Raw genomic sequence first — 23,058 nt, 5'->3', positions numbered from 1 at the left:
GTGTTGTTTGACTTAGGGTCAACGCACAATGTAATTAACTCCAAGCTCGTAAAGAGGTTGAAATGGAGGGAAGTCCCAAAGCAGAACAGATGTAGATTCAGCTAGCGGGATCTTCTCAAAGGTCAGTACCTTTTTTGTTATGTGTGTCTGTTGCTAAGTTAGTAACTAGTGCACCTGATAATATCCTGTCAAAGCCCGTAGCAACGGGGTATATAGCCTTTAATGATATGGAGCTAATTACGATGAAAGGGCAAGTAGCTAATCATGATGTCATTGTGTTGTTCGACTCAGCGTCAACGCACAATGTAATTAACTCCAAGCTCGTAAAGAGGCTGAAATTAAAGACTAGCCCATCTGACTATGCATATACAGTCAAAATGGCAGACGGAAGTTCAACTGAAGTATGGGACCAAAGGGTTACCCAGTGGGAGCTTCGAATTCAGGACTATGCTGAGAAGCTTGATTTTGAAATGACTAAGCTTGCTCATGCAGACACAGCCCTAGGTAAGGCTTGGCATTCTAGGAAGAATCCAACCATAGATTGGAAAAAGCACATTTATCAATTCAAGATGAATGATGTGCTGTATGTCTTACGAGGTGAAAGGGATATACCTCAAGGACCGTTGGTTTCCGTGATGGAAATTCGAAAAGCTCAAGAAGAGTTTTTGTTTCTTCATACAGCATCGGTAGAGCCGATTGATGATTCTTCGACTAGCATTGATGTTGCTCAAAATGGAGAAAAGAAAGAAAGAAAGAAATTTTATTAGAGTCTTCGGAAGACCGATGGGTCCATGAGACTAAAAGAAAACCTGATACAAATCACAGTAAGGGTGGAGCTACTGAAACGAGCATCATCACCCGTGCTGAATCCTAAGTCTGATCATACATGATCAAATACATCTGGATGTAACAATGAAAAGAAAAGGACTAGAGCGGAGCGGAATCCTCTGTATGTCATGTCCCCCTGGTTGGTGCATAGCTGGTGATGGGACGCTGGTGCCCGTCAAGGGGTACCGTGCATCTCGGTCTCCTGAATGAGGCTCGATGCAAGACCAGAGCCACCGTGACTCCCGTGGGACGTATCCCAGGTCTAAACAATGACGGGAGGTCCCCCAGAGTGATCTGTGTGTCCCCTCGATGTCTCGTGTGTCGTGCTGCGATCGTTGGGTCGGGGTCTCTGTCACGTCGGCGGCTAGAGACTGGACGATCAATGTCACTCAATGGGAAGAACTCTGTGATCCTGCTCTGAGAGGTGTCTGATGATGTGACCAAGCCCCATCGCCTGAGTAAGTACTCTCTATGTCGGATTCCGTCGTGAATGAAGGCCGCGAGGCATCTCTGATCTGGGTAGGCGAGGAATCTGGAAAGGAGCCCGGAGCCGTCTCTGAAGAGGCAGTGGTAGCGACCTCGGATCTCGTAGTACACTGGGCACTTGAAAATAAAATGCTCCTCCAACTCAACCTCCTGACAGTGGCACAGTATGCATAAGCGATGCTCCCTAGGAATCCCCTCTGCTCTGCCGCTCTCTATGCGGAGGCGGTGTGATGATACTCGAAACTGTCCGATGGAGATCCGTAGTGAGTGAGGCATATGAAGCTCAGTGTACCCCGGTGGTGTGATGATTCCCTCTTCCGAAATGCGAAGGCAGTAATCTCTGTAGAAACTCAGCTTCACTGGAAGCTTCCTCGGCTCCAACTAGGTCCTAAATGTGTGTAGCTGCAGGAGATCCTCTCGAATGACCTGGTTGGTATGTGGCCCAATCGGGATGGTGGGCGGGAGTACTGGAGGGGCATCTAAACTGTACTGAAAAGGAGGTATCCTATCGATGTAGAACCCTAGTCTCACAAACCATCTGTGAGTCCGTGCATACCAGCATCGCTCGTCTCCCTCTGCTGCCAACCTCATGGAGGAATTGAGAGCCAACCATGGCAACCTCTGTCTCCCTGATGTGCAGTCCCCATAGGATCTAACCCTGTGTAGATATGTGATGGTTTGAAAGGCTGCATCGAGCTGGAATGGAGAAGCACCCTCGGCTTGAATGATGTGATGTGGTACAGACGGTTTCCCCCGGATCATCCATGAGAGCATGAGGATTTGCAAGCGCTCCACCCGTGTCCACTCTATCTCTGACATGTCAGGCCCCCAACAAGGGCTGCCATACATACCGGCTGGTCGGACCAAGGAGTCGAAGAGAAGAGCCTCGGTCCGAGAGTCCTGGAAGTGGGAGTGAAAGCATTGTCTCTCTAGCCGAGCCAGTGAGGCATATCCCCTGCTCAGTCTGGCCTGCATTGCTGGTCTCATCATGAAGATCGGGCGGAAGAAGATGACCCCCAAGTAAGTGTATGAGGATATGATCTCAACTGGTGACCCACCCAAAGTAAAAGTAAACTGTTTCCGTTGCATGTTTGCTCGAGAGGTATTAAAGATCATGACCTTGGTCTTGCCAAGGTTGACCTCCAAATCATGGGATAAACAAAAAGCCTGCAGTGCATCTAGATGTCGCTGGAGCTCCTCGGGTGTGGACGACAAGAGTACCACGTCATCTGCATAAAGAAGAATCCTGATGATGATCCCGGCAAGTGAGCAATCGGTCCCTCCGAACGTCCCCATGAAAGTCTCAAGCTCATCGATGTAGAGGCTAAACAGGGTCGGTGATAAGGGACAACCCTGTTTGACCCCTATGGTACTCAGTATCTCATCTGTCCAACCTGCGCCTATACGAACTCGGCCTGAGACTCTCTCATACAGTGCCATGACTACCCAGATGATCTCCTGATCAAATCCCAGTGTCTGAGGCGTGTGATAAGACGAGCTCGAGGTACTGTGTCAAAGGCTTTGCGGGAATCCTCAAAGCAACAGTATACCCTCTCCTTCCGTGATCTAGCCTCCTCAATGACACTCCTAAGTGTGAGTATGTGATCCATAGTCCCATGGTCTCGCCTGAAACCGGCCTAACCCTTTGCTCTGAGCCCTCTCATCTCTGCGAATAGGCTGACTGATGCATCCAATACAGCTGCATAGATCTTGGACATCACATGTCCAATCATGATAGTCGTGTAGTTACTCGGGTCCATGGGATCCCCTACCTTGTGGATGGGGGTGATGGTGTTGAGTGTCCAAGTGCGGGGGAAGCCAAGGCAAACAGCGTCATTGAATAGCTTTGCTAGGATCGGGGCTAATGTGTCGATCCCATATGCGATAAACTCAGTGCATAGCCCCTCGTGATCCTTAGCTCGACCATTGTGGAGTTTCAATGTCGTGTCCTTGACTCCCCCTCTGGTGAGCAACGTGCAAGTGGTGGGACGAGGTGTGTGTATGAGGTCTGGAGTGGGCTGGTGTGGGACATCATATAGATGGTGTGCATACGTGTGCCAGACTCTCGTGTCGGTGAGGGGTGATGGGGACCTACGCTCAAGGAATTTCCACAAAAAATCCTTAGAGTTGTTGCTGTACAAGATGTGCAGCAGCTCCTCCTCATTTTGACGAAGAAAAGCCTGCTTCTTTCGACGTACGAGACGTCGGTACTTCCGTACCATGTCTGGTGTGTTCGGGAGGTGACATCTGGTTTCAAGTCGGAGCTGTCGGCGATAAGCCTTGCACTCCGCATCGTACCAATTGAGAGATGGCCAAGCTGGCTGATCAAATAGCAGAGGAGTTCTCTGATCATTTTAGGGATGAGCTACCTTATGGGTTACCTCCAGAGCGAAATGTTCAGCATAAGATTGAACTAATCCCGGGGAAAAACCTGTAAATAGACCTCCCTATAGGTTGAGTTTTACCGAAGAAGCGGAGGTGCGAAGACAACTGGTAGATTCAACCAAGTTTTGCACCTTTTGCTTCGCCAGTGATATTAAAGAAGAAGAAAGATGTAGTAGTACCTAATTAGAATGATCTCAGGCAGAGAGTCATTCGACAATGCCATGATAGCCCATGTGTGGGACATCCAGGAGTCGAGAAGACATATGATCTCGTGAAGCGAGATTTCTTTTGGCCAAAGATGAAAAAGCATATTCATGACTATGTGACAAGTTTTTCGTGTCAGGTAAGTAAGGCAGAGCGGGTAAAGCCACCTGGACTTTTACAGCCCTTGGAGATACCACTAGGTAAGTGGGAGAGCATTTCCATGGACTTTATTGTAGGTCTGCTTACGACACCAGATGGATATGATTCTATCCTTGTGGTGGTTGATCGTCTTACCAAGATGGCTCACTTCATTCCAACTAGAGAGTCTGTTAGTGCCTCGCAAGTGGCGGATTTGTTTATTAGACATATATTTCTTTGCATGGATTACCCAAATCCATAGTGTCAGACAAGGATGTCAAATTTACATGTCATTTTTGGATTGCGGTGTTTGAGACACTAAGGATTGAGTTGGGAATGAGTAGTGGGGATCATTCAGAAACGGATGGTCAGACGGAAAGAATCAACCAAATTTTAGAGAATATGCTTAGAGCATATGTGTCATTGAGGCAACATATATGGGACAAGTGGTTGCCATTGTTAGAATTTGCCTACAATGATAGAAAACATTCCTCTACAGGGTTCAGTCCGTTTGAGCTGAACTATGGTTATAGGCCAGCGAATCCAACTATAGTTGGAATACCTCAGAAAGTGCCTAGTGCCGCGAACTTTATGGTTCAGATGTGGGAGATGCTAGCACTTGCGAGAGCTAACACCCGCCAAGCTATGGATAGAGCTAAGGCGTATGCGGATGAAAACCGATCCGCTAGAGAATTTAAGGATTGAGAAAAAGTTTTTCTCAGAGTTCCTTTGCACTCTAAGTCTTTGACTGCAGGAGAGTGTGCTAAGTTATCACCTCGATATTGTGGGCCATGGTTAATTCTAAAAAGAATAGGCAAGGTAGCCTATAAATTAGAATTGCCACAGGATTGTAAGGTGCACCCTGTGTTTCATGTTTCTCGTTTAAAGTTGCATACAGGTGACTCACTAATTGAGGGTGTTGTTTTGTTTCAGGAGATAGAGGATAATGCAAGATGCAAACCAACAGGAATCCTGGACCGAGGAGCAATGCAAGTGCGCAATCGGAAGATACCCATGGTGTTGGTTGGATGGCATGGTCTACCTCTATCAGAAGCTACCTGGGAATCCGTATACCAGTTACGGAGAGTGTTCCCAAACTTTATTATCGAGGACGCTGATGCCTAAAGAGGGAAGGAATGTTACGCTCAAGTCGAGGTAACATGACCTCGGAAGGGTCAGTCGGCATTTTCCTTTAAAGGATCAATGTTTGTATTATTTTTGTTTGAGCTTCATGTAAATGATAAAAAAGGAATAAAGGTCAAGGTCCTTGGTGAGGGTGTCATGGCACTAGACTAGGTGGATCTAAGGCCAAGGGACCTAAATGCATGAATTGTGCCTAGGGGCAAATGGTTTAATAGATATCCCAAGAGAGGGGTAAATAATGCATTAAGGAAGACCCTAATTTGCAGACATGTGGCATACTAGATCCATCTAGGGAGTTTTGGGGCTCGTTGGGCATAAGCAAGGGGAAAAAAAGAGCTTCACATAATCTGATTTAAATTTTTCTGACAGCTTGCTACCACCGAGGTTGGCTGGGAGATTATTGAATGTGCCTGCACCCGTGAATCGACGTAACCACTTGAGAGAAAGGAAAATTTCGTGTATCAAATTTGCTATCCCGCTCACTAAAGAATCGTATGGTAGCTCATAAATCTATAGATATGCTCCACAAATAACTCTGCTAATTCGGGAGTTTTAATCTCTTCATTGGTTGGAATAAATTTGAGCCATCTTGGTTAACAAAATTACCTGCACAGAGTCCCCCCTGTGTCCAAGGTAACCTAATAATAAAGTCCATGGAGATACTTTTCCATTTGCCAGACAGGAATTTCAAGGATGTAGGAGATCATCTACCTTAAGGCATTCACCCTTATGATCCTGGCATTTTTGGCACTTCAATACATAATCTCGACGTGCTTATCTATTCCAAGCCAAAACAATTGTCTTTTTCAGAAGTGCATATGTCTTCACTCCAACAAAGAGGAGAGCTAGTGGGTGTTCATCCAAAGTGTCTCCAAAGAGAACATGAGAGAGTCGAGAGAGAACATTAAATAGTATAGTCAAGAGTGCCCAATATCTGACCCATATAAAGAACAAATCAAACTCTGGTCGTCGGGGTGAATCCCAAAGAGCCAGAAAAGATTTCCAAATGTAGTAGAGGGAAAGCATGCCTACAGACGCTGCCGAAGCAGCAATAAAAATCCCCGAGTAAGGGGCAAGTCCAAAACAAATGAAGCATAGACTCCCTAGGAGCCAAGCATATGTGGCATAATGCAAGAGCAATATGCCGATGAGCTAGGAGTTGGCCAAAGGGAATGACACCAAGAAACACTCTCCATAAAAAACCTTGACAGATTCCTATTCTATCTCTCTCTTGGATCACGGGCGATGGCATATTGTTTGTTCCACCCAGCCATACTCTCGTGGATCGCAATCTTTTTAACAGATACGCCTTTTTGTTTTTCCTAATGTATATCCACAAGACCCACAACTCCCTAGATGGTTCCCCCTTGCCACATGTCATCATTTTAGTCTTTTTCACTTGGTGCACAATTTACCCCTTTCTTGGGGCACATTTAAACCTTTTTCCCCTTGGCATTATTACACATTTATATACACCTAGGCCTTAGCACTCAGAACCACCTAGTCAATGCCATTTTACCCTCACCTAGGACCTTGGCAGTTACTTCTCTTGACCATTTTATTTACGCACATTAAATATTACGGAAGTCGGTCATCTAAGAGAAAATGCCCACCGATCTTTCCGAGGTCATGCTATCTCGGCCAGAGCATAACATTCCTTCCCTCTTCAAGCATCAGCGTCCTCGATGATGAAATCTGGGAACACTCTCCGTAATTGGTATACGGATTCCCAGGTAGCTTCCGATAGAGGCTGACCATGCCATGCAACCAACACCGTGGGTATCTTCCGATTTCGTATTTGCATTGTTCCTCGGTCCAGGATTCTTGTTGGTTTGCGTCTTGCATTGTCCTCTATCTCCTGAAACAAAACCACACCTTCGATTAGTGAGTCACCAATATGCAAAAATATCTTTAAACGAGAAACATGAAAGGGTGCACCTTACACCCTAGTGGTAATTCTAATTTATAGGCTAACTTGCCTATTCTTTTCAGAATTAACCACGGCCCACAGTATCGAGGTGATAACTTAGCACACTCTCCTGAAGTCAACAACTTCGAGTGCAAATCGTTCATAAGCATGACGAAGGTCGCTGGAGCATTGGTAAGTCCAAAGGGCATTACCAAAAACTCATAATGATCAAACCTGCTTCTGAAAGCGGTTTTATGCACATCCTCGACTCTAATCCGGATCTAATGGTAGCCACACTTAAGGTCTATCTGGCTGGCCCCCCGGATCAGTTCAATCTTATGCTGAACTTTCCGCTCTGGAGGTAACCCATAAGGTAGTTCATCCCCTAAAACATTCAGAGAACTTCTCTGATATCTCTTTAGCCAACTCGGCCATCTTCCCATCTTGGGTAGCCTCAGTGCTAGTCGATGCATCATCAATCGACTCTATCGATGCTATACACAGACACAGAAACTCTTTCGAAGTCCTCCGAATTTCCATGGCTGAAATCAGTGGTCCTTGAGGTAAATCCTTCTCACCTCGCAAAACATATTCTACCCCGTTCATCTTGAACTGGTAAATATGCTTCTTCCAATCAATGGCTGGATTTTTCCGAAAATGCCAACCCATGCTAGGGCTATATTTGTGTGAGCAAGTTTGGTCAATTCAAAGTCCATCTTCTCAACATAGTCCTGAATTTGAAGTTCCAACTGGGTAACCCTTTGGTCCCATACTTCAGTTGAACTTCCGTCCGCCATCCTGACTGTATAAGCATAGTCAGACGGACTAGTTTTCAACTTGAGCCTCTTAATAAGCTTTGAGTTGATTACATTGTGTGTTGACGCTAAGTCAAACAACACAATCACATCATGACTGGCTACTTGCCCTTTCATTTTAATCAACTCGGGCTCATCGAAAGCCGTATACCCCGTTGCTGCGGGCTTTGAAAGGATGTTATCAGGTGCACCGCTTACTAACTTAGTAACAGACACACTTAACAACACAGGTACTAACCTCTGAGAAGGTCTCGCCAATTGCATCTGCATATGTTTCGCATTGGGACTCTCCTGCATTTCCGCGTCGCATTCAGATATTATCATATTGGCCATGCGACGATCTTTATTCAGTGGACAATCTTTCCACTGATGTCGCTGAAGGCAGCCGAAGCACAATCCTTCTTTTCTAGCTTTCTCCTTTTGTTCAGGGGTCAACGAGGACTTTGAGCAAGCCCGGGCTGCCATTGGAGTTATTTTCCTTTTCACCCAACGGTGGTACTCGTTTTTGCTGGTCCCTCAACCGGCTTCACCTGCTTGGTTTGGCCACTTGGCTGTGAGACACTTGCCTTTGAAGTCCATTTCCTCTGAAACCCCCCTTTTCTCGGGTACTCATACTGAGTCCTTGCTTGCACAAATCCACTAGATCTGCCTTTGGCATCCTCATAGTTCAGGGCTACTGCAATAGATTCATCTAATGTAGTCACATATTTAGCCCGAACTTCCATTTTGATCTTGTCGTTCAGTCCATAGATATAGTCTTTTAACTGAACCGACATTAGGGAGAGGGTCTGTTATTTTCATGACACATTCCTTGAATTTGTGAGTGTACTCTGCCACCGACAGACTCCTCTGACGAAGATTTCTATAAGCATCCCAAGCTTGGGACTCTTCATCAGGTGGAAGAAAGTGGTTCTTAAATTCAGCTTTAAACCCTTCCCAGGTGGTAGGAGCAACTTGATCTTTTTGTTGCTTTATCCACCATCTATCCGCTGCCTCAATAAACAGGTGAGTGGCCTCACGGATTTTCTTTAGATCAGGTCTGATCTCACAAATGGCGAAGGCTTCTTCCCACTTGTGTAACCAAACCTCGATCACATCAGAACTGCGCTCGGTCATCCGACCAGCGTACTTCTCCGGTCTATAGTTAGCAACATTAGGCACCTTGACCCTCGCACGCTCTGATGAATGTATACTGGGCTCTGGCTCTGCTGGAGCTTTGCTTTTATCAATTCTAGATGGTCTAGCCGACAAGGCTTGCACCATCTCCCTAATCTCGTTCTGACCAGCATTCACTTGAAGCTGCTGGTTCATAATTTGCTGTAAAGCATCTTCTAATACCGAAATCCTACCGACCAGAGTAGGTGTTGTGTGATGGGACATTTGTTGTGTAGACCGTGCTCTAGACTCACTAGAATTCACTCTAGAATTCTGTCCTTCTGCCTCCATAGTTTCAAAAGGGAGAATAGGGTTTTTTTTTTTTTTTCCTCTTCTCTTTCAAATTCCCCTTTTGTGATGCAGAAAAAAATAAATGACAGCCTCTGCTGTACCGACAACTCGACTACAAACTCAGATTTTGACAAAAAAAAGGAAAGGACTGCTCCCTGGAAGCTCCACATAGGTTTTAAAAGGAATTCGGGACAAGGTTCCGCTCTTGAGGCAAGCTTCGGAAAAAAACTCTATGTTTACGTGTGTCTCTCGATTTCTTCAGAAGATCCCGTGTCTTAATTTTTATGTGCCCAAATCTGTCACGTCAAAAGCATATATCTCCAATTGCGCTTTATTCTGGCCCTTCCAATTCGTCACGACGGCTGTAATGCACAGGTCATCGCCTGCTCATCTGCATGTCGTCAATCCACCAGGAAATCTAGCCCTGCAATTCGTTAACGGACAGAATCCCTGTAGGCTTATTGATGGACAACGCTCTGATGGAGGAAGGCCTGCATAAATGTCCGTCAACACTACGCCACGTTGTCGCAACAGAACGTCAACGTGCTCCGTCGACTTTCCTACACCTGATTGAAATCCCCCACCACCACGAAGGTTCCCCGCATATCGAATTCACCCGCCACGGAGGTTTTCGTCACGGCCAACTATCACGACTTTCTCTTCCAAGCCACGTTTTCTGATCACGGGAGTAGCACCATCTTAACCACCCAGCCAAACTGCCAAAGCTCAAAAGCAAGAGAGAGAGAGCTATTTTTGAAATCACGTAATTACCCAATTCTCCATTCTCTCACAAGCTTTGACACCCCAATTCCCTAGATAGATCTAGATGCCATATGTCATCCATATAGGGCCTTACTAATGCAACAGTTCACCCCTCTCTTGGGATGCATTTAATTCCTTGCCCCTAGGCACATTCTTTGCACTAGGCCCCTGGTCTCAGATCTATCTAGTCCGGTGCTATCAGCCCTCACCTAGGACCTTGACATTAATCCCTCCCGATCATTTACATAAAGCGCAAACACATATATTACAAAGATAGATCCTATAAGGGAAATGTCGACTGATTCTTCCGAGGTCATGCTACCTCGGCTAGAGCGTAACATTCCTTCCCTCTTCAGACATCAGCGTCCTCGATGATAAAGTCTGGGAACACTCTCCGCAACTGATATACGGACTCCCAAGTAGCTTCGGATAGAGGCTGACCATGCCATGCAACCAACACCGTGGGTATCTTCCGATTTCGTATTTGCATTGTTCCTCGGTCCAGGATTCTTGTTGGTTTGCGCCTTGCAATATCCTCTATCTCCTGAAACAAAACCACACCTTCGATTAGTGAGTCACCAGTATGTAAAAATTTCTTTAAGCGTGAAACATGAAAAACCGGGTGCACCTTACACCCCTGTGGCAATTCTAATTTATAGGCTACACTGCCTATTCTTTTCAGAATTAACCACGGCCCACAGTATCGAGGTGATAACTTAGCACACTCTCCTGAAGTCAACGACTTCGAGTGCGAAGGAATTCTGAGAAAAACTTTTTCTCCTTCTTCAAATACTCTTATAGACCGATTTTCATCCGCATACACCTTGGCTCTATCCATAGCCTGGCGGATATTAGCTCTCGCAAGTGCTAGCATCTCCCGCATCTGAACTACAAAGTTCGCGGCACTAGGCACTTTCTGAGGTACTCCAACTATAGTTGGATTGGCTGGCCTATAACCATAGTTCAGCTCAAACGGACTGAACCCAGTAGATGAATGTTTCCTGTCATTGTAGGCAAACTCCAACAATGGCAACCACTTGTCCCATGTATGTTGCCTCAATGACACATATGCTCTCAGCATATCCTCTAAAGTCTGGTTGACTCTCTCCGTCTGACCATCCGTCTCAGGATGATCCCCACTACTCATTCCCAACTCAGTCCTTAGTGTCTCAAATACCGCAGTCCAAAAGTGACCGGTAAACCTGACATCTCTGTCTGACACTATGGATCTAGGCAATCCATGCAGACGAAAAATATGTCTAATAAACAAATCCGCTACTTGCGGGGCACTAACAGACTCTCTAGTCGGAATGAAGTGAGCCATCTTGGTTAGACGATCAACCACCACAAGGATAGAATTATACCCTCCTTGTGTTGCAGGTAACCCTACAATAAAATCCATGGAAATGCTCTCCCACTTACTTAGTGGTATTTCCAAGGGTTGTAAAAGTCCGGGTGGCTTCACCCGCTCGGCCTTACTTACCTGACACGAGAAACACCGTGTCACATATTCATGAATATGCTTTTTCATCTTTGGCCAAAAGAAGTCTCGCTTCACGAGATCATACGTCTTCTCGACACCTGGATGTCCCGCACACGGGCTATCATGGCATTGTCGAATGACTCTCTGCCTGAGATCATTCTGACCAGGTACTACAACCTTGCCATTTCTAACTAGCATACCATCCCTTATGGTATATCTTGCATAAGTTTGGCCTTTTCTGGATGCCAGGTCATCCTTTTCATTTTCCCCGGGTTTTAACACATGAGCCTTAGGCCATAAGCTCTGGACAAACTCGTCCACCTTCTGAGTTTCTTTTATTTCGGTCATTAGAGCGCTCTCTAATACCGTGAAACTCAGGTTGTGCATAATGCGAGATAACGCATCAGCTACCTTATTGTCTTTTCCTCTTCGGTACCGAATCGTAAGATTAAACTCCTGCATGAGCTCTGCCCACCTAGCTTGGCGGCCCCTCAAGTCAGGCTGTTTACAGAAATGTTTCAGAGTATCATGATCCACATCCACATAAAACTCTGAACCATACAGATAATGCCTCCATGTTTTCAAAGCATGGATAACAGCATACAACTCCAATTCATGAGTTGGCCAATTCCTTTGAGAGGGAGAAAGCTTCTTGCTTTCGAAGGCTACTGGCCTTCCCTCTTGAAGGAGGACTGCTCCTACCGCAATGCCACTTGCATCGGTTTCTAGGAACAACGGTTTCTGGGGATCAACTATTTTTAACACCGGTCCTGAGACCACAGCTTGTTTTATGGTGTTAAAACTTTCTTGTTGATTCTGTCCCCAAATAAAAGGTACTTTACCTGAGGTTAGATCAGTCAATGGCGATACTATTCCGGAATATCCTTTGATATGCCTTCTATAAAACTGGACAAATCCCAAGAATGATCGCAACGCGGTCAGACTCTGAGGGATTGGCCAAGTTAGTATCGCAGCCACTTTCTTCGGATCCATTTCTACCCCTTGTGGAGTAATTATGAACCCTAGATACTCAAGCCTAACCATACACAGTATAGTTTTCTTTTTATTCACATATAGACTGGCTTTCCTCAAAGTACTGAACACTATCCTTAAGTGTTCACGATGCTCAGTAATGCTTTTACTGAATATCAAGATATCGTCAATAAAATGTACTACGAACTTTCCGATATACGGTCGTAGTAAATCGTTCATAAGCATGACGAAAGTCGCTGGAGCATTGGTAAGTCCGAAGGGCATTACCAAAAACTCATAATGACCAAACCTGCTTCTAAAAGCGGTTTTATGCACATCCTCGGCTCTAATCCGGATCTGATGATAGCCGCACTTAAGATCTATCTTGCTGAAAATTACGGCTCCATGTAATGCATCTAGCAAATCATCAATCCGAGCCATCGGATACCTGTGCTTGACAGTGATATTATTTAATGCTCTGTAATCTATACAGAGGCGAAACGTATCATCCTTTTTCCTCTTTAATATCACTGGTGAAGCAAAAGGTGAGAAACTTGGTTGAATCTGCCCCAACTTGAGGTATTCTTCCAGTTGCCTACGCACCTCCGCTTCTTCAGTAAAACTCATTCTATAGGGAGGTCTATTTACAGGTTCTGCCCCCGGGATCAGTTCAATCTTATGCTGAACTTTCCGTTCTGGAGGTAACCCATAAGGTAGTTCATCCCTAAAACATTCAGAGAACTCCTCTGTTATAAGATTAGCCAGCTTGGCCATCTCATCACTTTGCATAACATCAGTGCTAGCCGAAGACTCATCCACCGACTCTACCGATGCTGTGCAAAGGTATAAAGACTCTACTTGAGCCTTTCTGATTTCCATCACGGAAACCAACGGTCCCTGAGGTATATCTCTTCCACCTCGCAAGACATAAAGCACATCATTCATCTTGAATTGATATACGTGCTTTTTCCAATCAATGGCTGGATTCTTCCTAGAATGCCACGCCATTCCCAGGGCTATATCCGCATGAGCAAGCTTGGTTATTTCAAAATCAAGCTTCTCAGTATAGTCCTGAATCTGAAGCTCCAACTGGGTAACCCTTTGGTCCCATACTTCAGTTGAACTTCCATCAGCCATCCTGACTGTATACGCATAGTCAGATGGACTTGTTTTCAATTTCAGCCTCTTCACGAGCTTGGAGTTAATCACATTGTGAGTTGACGCTGAGTCAAACAACACAATGACATCATGATTGGCCACTTGCCCTTTCATTTTGATTAGCTCCGTATCATTGAAGGCTGTATACCCCGTTGCTGCGGGCTTAGATAGGATGTTATCAGGTGCACTCGTCACTAACTTAGTAACAGACACACAAAACAAACAAGGTACTAACCTCTGAGAAGATCCCGCTAGCTGAATCTGCATCTCTTCCGCTCTGGGACTTCCCTGCATCTCCACGTCGCACTCTGAGATCACCATCTCAGCCATCCGACGATCTTTATTACGTGGACAATCTCTCCACTGATGAGGTTGAAGGCAACCAAAGCATAAGCCTTCTCTCCTCGCTTTTTCCCTTTGTTCCGGGTTCAAGGGAGACTTAGACCAAGCCCGGGCTGCCATTGGAGTTACTTTTCTCTTCACTCCAATGGTGGTACTTGGTTTAGGAGTTTCAGCCGGTCTCGCCTGCTTGGCTTGACCACTCGGCTGCGAACCACTCCCTTTACTAGTCCACTTCTTCTTAAACCCAGATTTCTTTGGATACCCATACTGGGTTCCGACCTGTGCAAACCCACTTGGCTTGCTGCCCTTGGCATCCTCATAGTTCAAGGCTATAGCTATTGCATCATCTAGCGTGTTCGCGTACTTAGCCCGAACTTCCATTTTTATTCGGTCATTCAATCCAAATATGAAATCTTTCACTTGGATTGATTGAGGCAGGGGTTCATCAACCTTCATTACACTCTCTCGAAACTTATCAGTGTATTCTGCCACTGATAAATTTCTCTGACGCAGGTTCCTATATTGATCCCAAGCTCGGGATGCCTCGTCAGGAGGTAAGAAGTGTTTCCTGAACTCTCTTTTAAACCCCTCCCAGGTAGTGGATGCTATGCCATCCTTTTGTTGCTTAATCCACCACCGATCCGCTGCCTCACTAAACATGTGGGTGGCCTCGCGGATCTTTTTGATGTCATTTCTGATCTCACAAATGGCGAACGCCTCGTCCCATTTGTGTAACCATGTCTCAATGACATCGGAGCTACGGTCGTTCATCCGACCAGAATACTTTTCCGGTCTGTAATTGGCAATAATTGGCACTTTTGCCTTCCTAGGCTCGACCGTATGGACACTAGACTCCGGTTCCATTGGAGCCTTTCCCTTCTCCTCTCGAGAAGGTCTGGCAGACATACTCTGGAGTGTTCTCCTAAGTTCGGACTGCCCTGCATTAGCTTGTAATTGCTGTGCTAACAACTGTTGTAAGGCATCCTCCAACAATGCAATTCTGCCAGATAAGGTATGAGCTACTGGGCGCGATCCCTGCTGGGTCGGCCGGACTCCTGATTCACCAGGGTCCCTCCTGGAAGCCCCTTCTTCTGCTTCCATTTAGTTCAGTAGGCGTTTTGTTTTGGGGTTTCTTTTTTTTTTTTTTTTTTTTTAAAAACACCCCTAGAACACTGTAATCAAAAGCTGACACAATTCAGGGTACTGACACTCTGAACACAATTCCCTATACTAGGGAACTCCTGCAACCTGACATGCACACTAATTACGTATCTGACACAGGCATATGCATTTAATCCCGCCTTTCCCTATACTAGGGAAGCTACTGCATTTTACTCTGACTGAAGCCCACCGGCATATTCTCAAGCATAGTCTGTCCTTACTACAGCATTAAATTCTATGCTTACTTGTCGCTTTTCACGCAAACGGAGTATCAGCAACCAACCAGGGAAAAAAACACAGAATCGACAGAAATGACAAAGAACCTTCCTGGTCTATGAATTTTGATCCAAACCCAAAAGGGAAAATAGGTAGGAAGCTCCCTGGAATTCGAGTTCTGCAACCAGCTAAATTCAATCCTTGTTCTCCAGCCTGCGCGTCGCCCTATCAGCGTTGACCGAAGACCAAATATACCACGCTTCCGCTGCGCTCCGTCAGGTCCGCTCAACTGTGCCAATCGTGGGAGGGCTGCACTAGACTCCTCGTCGGATCAACGGCGTATCCCATCCAGGTCTTCCGTTAGATTCCCAAAAGGCATCGCGACACGGTCCATGCTCTACGCCAGGCGATCGCTCGAGTGCCTAGGCACCTTTCTTTTTCAGACGCGTACGTAAAAGAATGGCGAACTGCTATGCTTCGTCGCACGTCAGCACTTTTCGTTCGCTTCCTCTCCTACCCCGCTCCGTGCAGCTTACGCAATCGTAATACCCATTTGACGCGATCGTCAGACGGACCCTTTTCACCCCTCTCTTGGATCGCTCCAACAGCCCGTTCGTCGATTCACCCTTCCTTCCAACCTTCAGCTCTGATACCAAATATCACGACTTTCTCTTCCAAGCCACGTTTTCTGATCACGGGAGTAGCACCATCTTAACCACCCAGCCAAACTGCCAAAGCTCAAAAGCAAGAGAGAGAGAGCTATTTTTGAAATCACGTAATTACCCAATTCTCCATTCTCTCACAAGCTTTGACACCCCAATTCCCTAGATAGATCTAGATGCCATATGTCATCCATATAGGGCCTTACTAATGCAACAGTTCACCCCTCTCTTGGGATGCATTTAATTCCTTGCCCCTAGGCACATTCTTTGCACTAGGCCCCTGGTCTCAGATCTATCTAGTCCGGTGCTATCAGCCCTCACCTAGGACCTTGACATTAATCCCTCCCGATCATTTACATAAAGCGCAAACACATATATTACAAAGATAGATCCTATAAGGGAAATGTCGACTGATTCTTCCGAGGTCATGCTACCTCGGCTAGAGCGTAACACCAACGATCCTCCTTCCACGCCTACTGTCCGTTCTGAATCATGGTGAGCTGCTCGTCAAATAACGCTCCACCTTGCGTCACCTCTAATCGTCTCTCTTCTCTTGAGCTCTGATACCAATTGACAGATTCCTATTCTATGTCTCTCTTGGATCACGGGCGATGGCATATTGTTTGTTCCACCCAGCCATACTCTCGTGGATCGCAATCTTTTCAATAGATACGCCTTTTTGTTTTTCCTAATGCATATCCACAAGACCCACAACTCCCTAGATGGTTCCCCGTTGCCACATGTCATCATTTTAGCCTTTTTCACTTGGTGCACCATTTACCCCTCTCTTGGGGCACATTTAAACCTTTTGCCCCTTGGCATTATTGCACATTTAGGTACACCTAGGCCTTAGCACTCAGAACCACCTAGTCAATGCCATTTCACCCTCACCTAGGACCTTGGCAGTTACTTCTCTTGACCATTTTATTTACGCACATTAAATATTACGGAAGTCGGTCATCTAAGAAAAAATGCCCACCGATATTTCCGAGGTCATGCTATCTCGGCTAGAGCATAACAAACCTGTTGGCGAAGGGACAGTTTACAAGACCAAATTTGATGCAATCTTTTACGCCACCATTTGGCACTACGATTGAAAGACCATAGTCGGTTGGCATACTGCATGATCCAATGAGAAGGGAGTAGAATCCTGTATAAACCAGCCATTGAAATATCAGCCAAGCTCAAAGGTTGCACAGAAGAACCCTGGCGATGCAAAGACCAATCAGTAACCCGATCTGTGAGTTCCAATCTGGGTGTCGGTAGAAAAGAAAAAAACATCTGAGAGAGGGAATGCCAAAGTGGTATGTAATGCATCCCCAATCCATACTGTCTGGCGGCCAATGGAAAAGGCAATAAAGTACCATCATCAGGACATCACCAACAAATGAAATACTGGAATCAAACTGTCTTTCATGAGCCCACTGCTTCCATGTTCTTCTTTTTTCGGATGTCACTCAAGCAATCTTTCTATGATTGCTTGTCTATTCACCAGATAGACTATACTGTCTACTTGTCTTATACTAAAATTTTCTGATTTTGTATTGGCTGATCTCCGCTTTGGGGACAGTCTTTTTATGATGTAAAGAAACATGGCTTTCACAAAAAAAAAAGAAGTGTGTGTTTGGCTTTCATCCTATGCGGCAAGGATTTGATCTTCTGTTTTATTGGGTTCGTTATTGGGCACTATGGACTCTATGGAATGAACACAATCATCGAGTCTTTGGTGATCCTTCTCTTGCCAAATATTAGTTCTTCTGAGCATCTCTAAGACGATCGTTTCATGATTGTCTACATGCTCGGGATCTTGATTATACTGCCTTCTTGTCATCCTTTATGTCCACCATCATGGAAATTTCCTGGCGTTCAAAGCATGGCAGGAAAAGCTTGGGCTTGCTTCCAGTACAACAATTATGTTCACCAAAATTGCATGGGGAGTTGAATATTATCAAAATTCATGATGATGGCACTCTTCTATCCTTACCTGTGGCTGCTGGAAAATATGGTTTGGGAATGCATTATCGTCCTATATGGCAGGCCATTACTCAGATGCTTCAGTCTTTTCAGCCAGTACCGCCTTTAGAACTTCAAGATAGGCTTCAAGATGGGACTCTTTTTCCAGCACAATCATCCATTCGTCCTTTGAAGCTGTCTCATATTACAGTGTCATCTTTATATAAAGTTTTTCTGTCTACACCTTGGGCGTCAGATAGGGCTAATCAGATTCGGTGTTCGCATCGTCCAGTCAAATGGTGGAGGAAAAGATTGAAACATATTTGGCACCCAAGGTCCCTCTTCGACAACAGGTCTTTTTATGGCGTGTTCTGTTGGGGTTTTTCCTTCTGGACAGCTTTTATCATGCAGACGTATTGATCTGGCTATTTGTCGTCGGTGTTTGGCTCTGAGGGAGTTTGTGTCTCATATTTTTTGGCATTGCCCCGAGACATGGGACTTCTTGGGCATCCTCTAGCAAAGATTGCGACTGAGATTTCCTCAAGCTTGTTTCAAGAAGCTTTTCTGGCTTTTTGGGATACATTCTCGACGGCCAGATTTTGAGTTGTTCTTTACCTGGGTTCGCTACTGGGCACTCTGGACTCTCTGGGAAGATAGAAATCACATAGTTTTTGGTGATCCTATGTTTTCTACTTCTGTTTTCTTTTGTCTTTCTTTGTAGCGATCGCTCTTTGATTGTGTGCAAACTCACTACATAGAATGTGATGTATATTTGTCCTACACGGAGATTTTCTCTTGATGTACTTTTTCAGCTTCCTAGTTTTGGGATAGCTACCTTGTAATATAAAGCATTCAAATTTTTCACCCCCCCCCGCCCCCCCCCCCCAAAAAAAAAAAGCATGTGCCTGTGCATTAGTTTCATCAATAACTTATTTCTGGGATCTCCTAAATCTTTTTGCTTCTCCACGGTAACCTTCCTACATATGCTGATTTTGTGTAATCAATGGAACTCCAGACTGGCCTTTCTATCCAGACATGAATTTTCTCTTGAATATAGAAGCTTTCATGATTCTTAATTACTAATAAAAACTTGTAAATGCTGGATGGGCTATTTATGGTATGTAGTGGCATTATCTGCACCAAAGCAGCATAGCGTGTACAGCCAGAACAGCAGTGGAGTCATGCGACTAAATTCTGCTGAACCACATGGATATGGAAACAGTGAAGCAGAATTGACAGGATTTGCCTCTACAGTGGAGGATTATCTAGCAGAGAAGAAAGAAAGACGGGAGCACCAAGCTAAAGTTGAGGTATTTTCCCAGTGTGATCATACTTGGAACTCATATGATATGATTTCTGTACATTTAAGCTTGAATTTCATAGCTAGGCTATTTCCTTGTATGCTTTGAAGAAATGTATTTTGTTCTGATTTATGATATCCCTTATATTTTAGTTCGCAGCAGAACATTCATCAAATTGCAAAAGCTTTTATAATCTAAGCATTGTCTTGCCATGAGAGAGTACTGCTAGAAACTTTTGAGGTTATTATTACTGAGAGCAGCGTGAAAACAGCAAGCAGTGTGCATGTAGCCCTTCATTGCAAGTGGTTCAATATGCAAAGTTGCGAACCGTGCTGCAAGGAGAACATCCCAGATCCACATACAATCTTAGCATGTTTTTAAAAGGGTATTACAGAATACCTTGTTAGTCCTCCATTGCACCTTTTGTAAGGTATAGACTTCTCATGTACTATTTGTAGCTGCGTGGTCAGGCATTGGACCACCTCATTGAGGAAGGTTTATTAAATGCCACTAGGCACCCAAACCTTGGGATGATATTGTCCAACAGAAAGCAAGCCCCTAACCTTGAGGAACAATATCAAAATGATTTTTTTTCAGCCCATTTGGTGCATTAATATATTGCCACCAGCATGTACTGGTTGCTTCTCTCTTTGTTGGAGGGTTCATCGTTCCCACAATATGTAACTCCCAGCTGAAGAAAGGAGGGACTATGGTAAACCTTTCAAAGGTGAGAATTTCTTTGGGATGGATATTCTATCCAACCCTCTGGTGGGCATTGCAAGCATGAAATGTCAGTTTCAGTGGCTTTATATGATGGGTGTTCCTCTTCCATACTTGCATGGATTCCTAAATAATTTTGGGAACCTCATGCGACAAGACACATGTTTTCAGGATGCCATCCTACCAAGTTTATGCAGTTGGCTGGCAATTAATTTAAGTGGCGCTGCTTGAAGAATCTACCTTCTTTCCTTTGAAGGGTTGAAGCCCTTCAGGAGCTCACCAGTGGACAGCAGTTGGATCAAGTCTACATACCAGGATGGAATGGATTACATCCTGTCTAGTAATACAGAAGAGCCTCGATAAAGAAAAACTCAAATTCAGATGTTTATTCCAAAGTGAAAGCTCCCTCCAACTATAGTGCATGGCCACCCTCCAAGGCTTCTCTACAAGCCATCAGATGTGGGGTAGCTCCTCCTATGTCACATGGCACTCTCCTCGTCAATCCCCATGAAGACTTGTTCTACTTTGTTGTTTGCCCCCACACTCAATTATTCACCATTCCGGTTTAATACAAAGCTACTCCTCTGGGGTATTTGAGAGGCTGGCAAGCGCCACATCAGTCCCATTGTCTATCTCCCCAAGTCAGAGAATAAACAGGATATACCTACAATTCTCATATGTGGGCCATCAAAATGACGAGTTTGTCATGTTGTGCTCTTTGGATCCCAATTGTGTTGTGTCCCCTACGACCTCTAGTCAGTGTCTAATGAGTGGAGGAAATGTGCTTGGCCTCTGACTAGGCTCCAATGGGCTCTCCAGTCTTGCGTCCGCACTTGAAGAAGTCGATTTCTATGTCGCTGGCCTTTGACAAAGGTTTCCATGCGTCGTTGATCGAGATGGGCTAGGAAAATTGAGAGTGGTCCAAATCTGCTCTTGAACATGCAATGTTGGCATCCTCATATCTCATAGTACACAGGGCATTAGAATGCAACGTGCTTCTCCGACTCAATCTCTTGCATGTGCACCTTGTGTGGGATGGCCTTTGCTCGTCTTATCTCAATACGTAGTAGGTGAGAGGACACTAAGAACTACCCAATTGAGATCCTCAAGGCATGTGGGAGATGGATGTAGGTATAGTCGGGGGATTGATAAAAGGCTCCTTTGAAATCTAGAGGCCATAATCTCTGTAGGCAAACCATCTACATGTTGGAGTCTAACAACTCCTTATCTCTCCCTCCCTTGCTATCTCCATAGACGAGGTTAGGGCTAGCCAAGGAAGCTTACTCCATCTTGATGTCATGGCATCAGAGTCCTTTACTCTATGGAGGTATGTGACCATTTGAATTTTGAAAGGCTACATAAAGTTGTAGTAAGGGAGTGGCTCCAAACTCTACTAGCAAGATATAGTGTGGAATTGATGCCTTGCTGTGGATCATCTAGGTAAGAAGTTAAACTTGTAGTCTCTCCACTTGGGATGAGTCTTCCTTGAATAGGCCTAGGCCCCAAAAGGGGTTGCCATACATCCCGACTAAAGAGGAGAGACTTGAGTCTTTGGATCTTGAAAATGGGATTGGGAGCACGGATACTAAAGTCTAGAAAGTGTGGGCATATCCTCTGCTCAATCGAGCCTTCATAGTTGGTCTCACCATAAAGATTGGCCTTGAAAAGAGAATTCCTAGATATGTACATGACACAACTTCCTTCATTGGTGCCCCATTGAAAGTGGACTGCTCTTGGTGTGCTTCTGCCCATGGTGTATTGCAGATCATAGCCTTGGTTTTCCCAAGGTTAACCTTCATATCATGTGTCTCATAGAACGTATGAAATGCATAGGAATGCAGCTAGAGACCCTCAGAAGAGGACGAGCACAAGGCCACACCATCTAGGAGAATGTGGAACAAGATCAAGAGAAGGGTGAGCTTGTCCTGCCCCATGTCGTGATGAATGTTTCAAGCTCGTTAATATACAAACCAAAACAAGGTTGGTGATAAATGGAAACCTTGTCTGACCCCGTTGGTGCTCATGATCTCCTCTATCCATCTAGTCATTATCCAGACTCTATGTGATACCCTCGCATAGAGTGCCATGACTGCCCAAATGATGTCCAAATTGTAGCCTAAGTTCTGTTGAGATGTCTGAGTAGTCTAGCCCATGGCACTATGTCAAAAGGCTTTTGAAAATACACAAAGCCATAGTAAACCTTTTGCTTCCGTGCCCCAGGTCTCCTTAATGACCCCTCTCAAGGAGAGAAAAGAAAGAAAGTCTATTAACGTCCACTGGAGACCAAAAGGTCTATGGGACATCAAGAAACCCTCTAGTACAACTGCTTTAGGGAGGGCACATGGTAGATCCCAAGGAGTGCAAAAGCAAACCCAATTTATTTAGAGTACCTACATAATAGACTAAAAGAGTAATCAGCCATACATCAGTTTAAGACTGAGAGTCTTTTGGTTTCGATTTAAACTCTCTGATTAGGGCTACGCCTCACGGTAGACTGCCCACTTTCTATCCTCTCTGGCAGCCTTGACTTTAGCTAATTCAGTTGCTTTATTCTTGAGTTGAGCTTGTGTAAGCTCCTCAGCTATCCATACTTTGGTACCCTTCAGCTTGTAAGATTGTCGAAGAAGCTTGATACGCGTATCTTTTGACTTCATTGTTGATAATTGCGTGCATACAAAGAGGGTGTCATTGTTGCAACTATATAGTATAGAGTACCGAGTCCTGATGGAGGTTGAAGGAGTTGAGGGGGACTTGGAGGAGAGTGTAGGCCAGTCCATAATTGGCTATCTGTAGAACCCTCTAGCTGAACCATAATTGCATGGTCTGCTCAGAAGCCTTTCCCCCAATAGCTCTAAATCCCTCGTGCTCGGCAAAATGACTAACCTTAGTGTCGAGTGTTGAGGCATAATTCTTGGACATGACATGCCCAATCATAATGAACTTGTAGCTGCTTTGTTAATTAGCTTTGCTAAGA

The 23,058-nt window shown here is 45.0% G+C and overlaps 1 protein-coding gene across 1 annotated transcript in view; it reads left to right on the top strand.

Moving 5' to 3' along the window:
- Positions 1–23,058, top strand: part of LOC147884554 (uncharacterized) — a 122,980-nt gene that overhangs the window by 73,358 nt on the left and 26,564 nt on the right. Inside the window, exon 8 of the mRNA XM_087398007.1 lies at positions 19,189–19,373. Within this exon, the coding sequence (XP_087254133.1) occupies positions 19,189–19,373 (185 nt within the window). The remainder of the gene's footprint in view (positions 1–19,188; positions 19,374–23,058) is intronic.

The sequence above is a fragment of the Dipteris shenzhenensis genome, chromosome 26 (genome assembly GCF_047967505.1).
Source record: "Dipteris shenzhenensis isolate YYH24624 ecotype China chromosome 26, Dip_SZ_1.0, whole genome shotgun sequence".
Lineage (NCBI taxonomy): Eukaryota > Viridiplantae > Streptophyta > Polypodiopsida > Gleicheniales > Dipteridaceae > Dipteris > Dipteris shenzhenensis.
The sequence above is the reverse complement of the archived record's forward strand: the minus strand, read 5'-3'. Positions and strand labels throughout refer to the sequence as shown.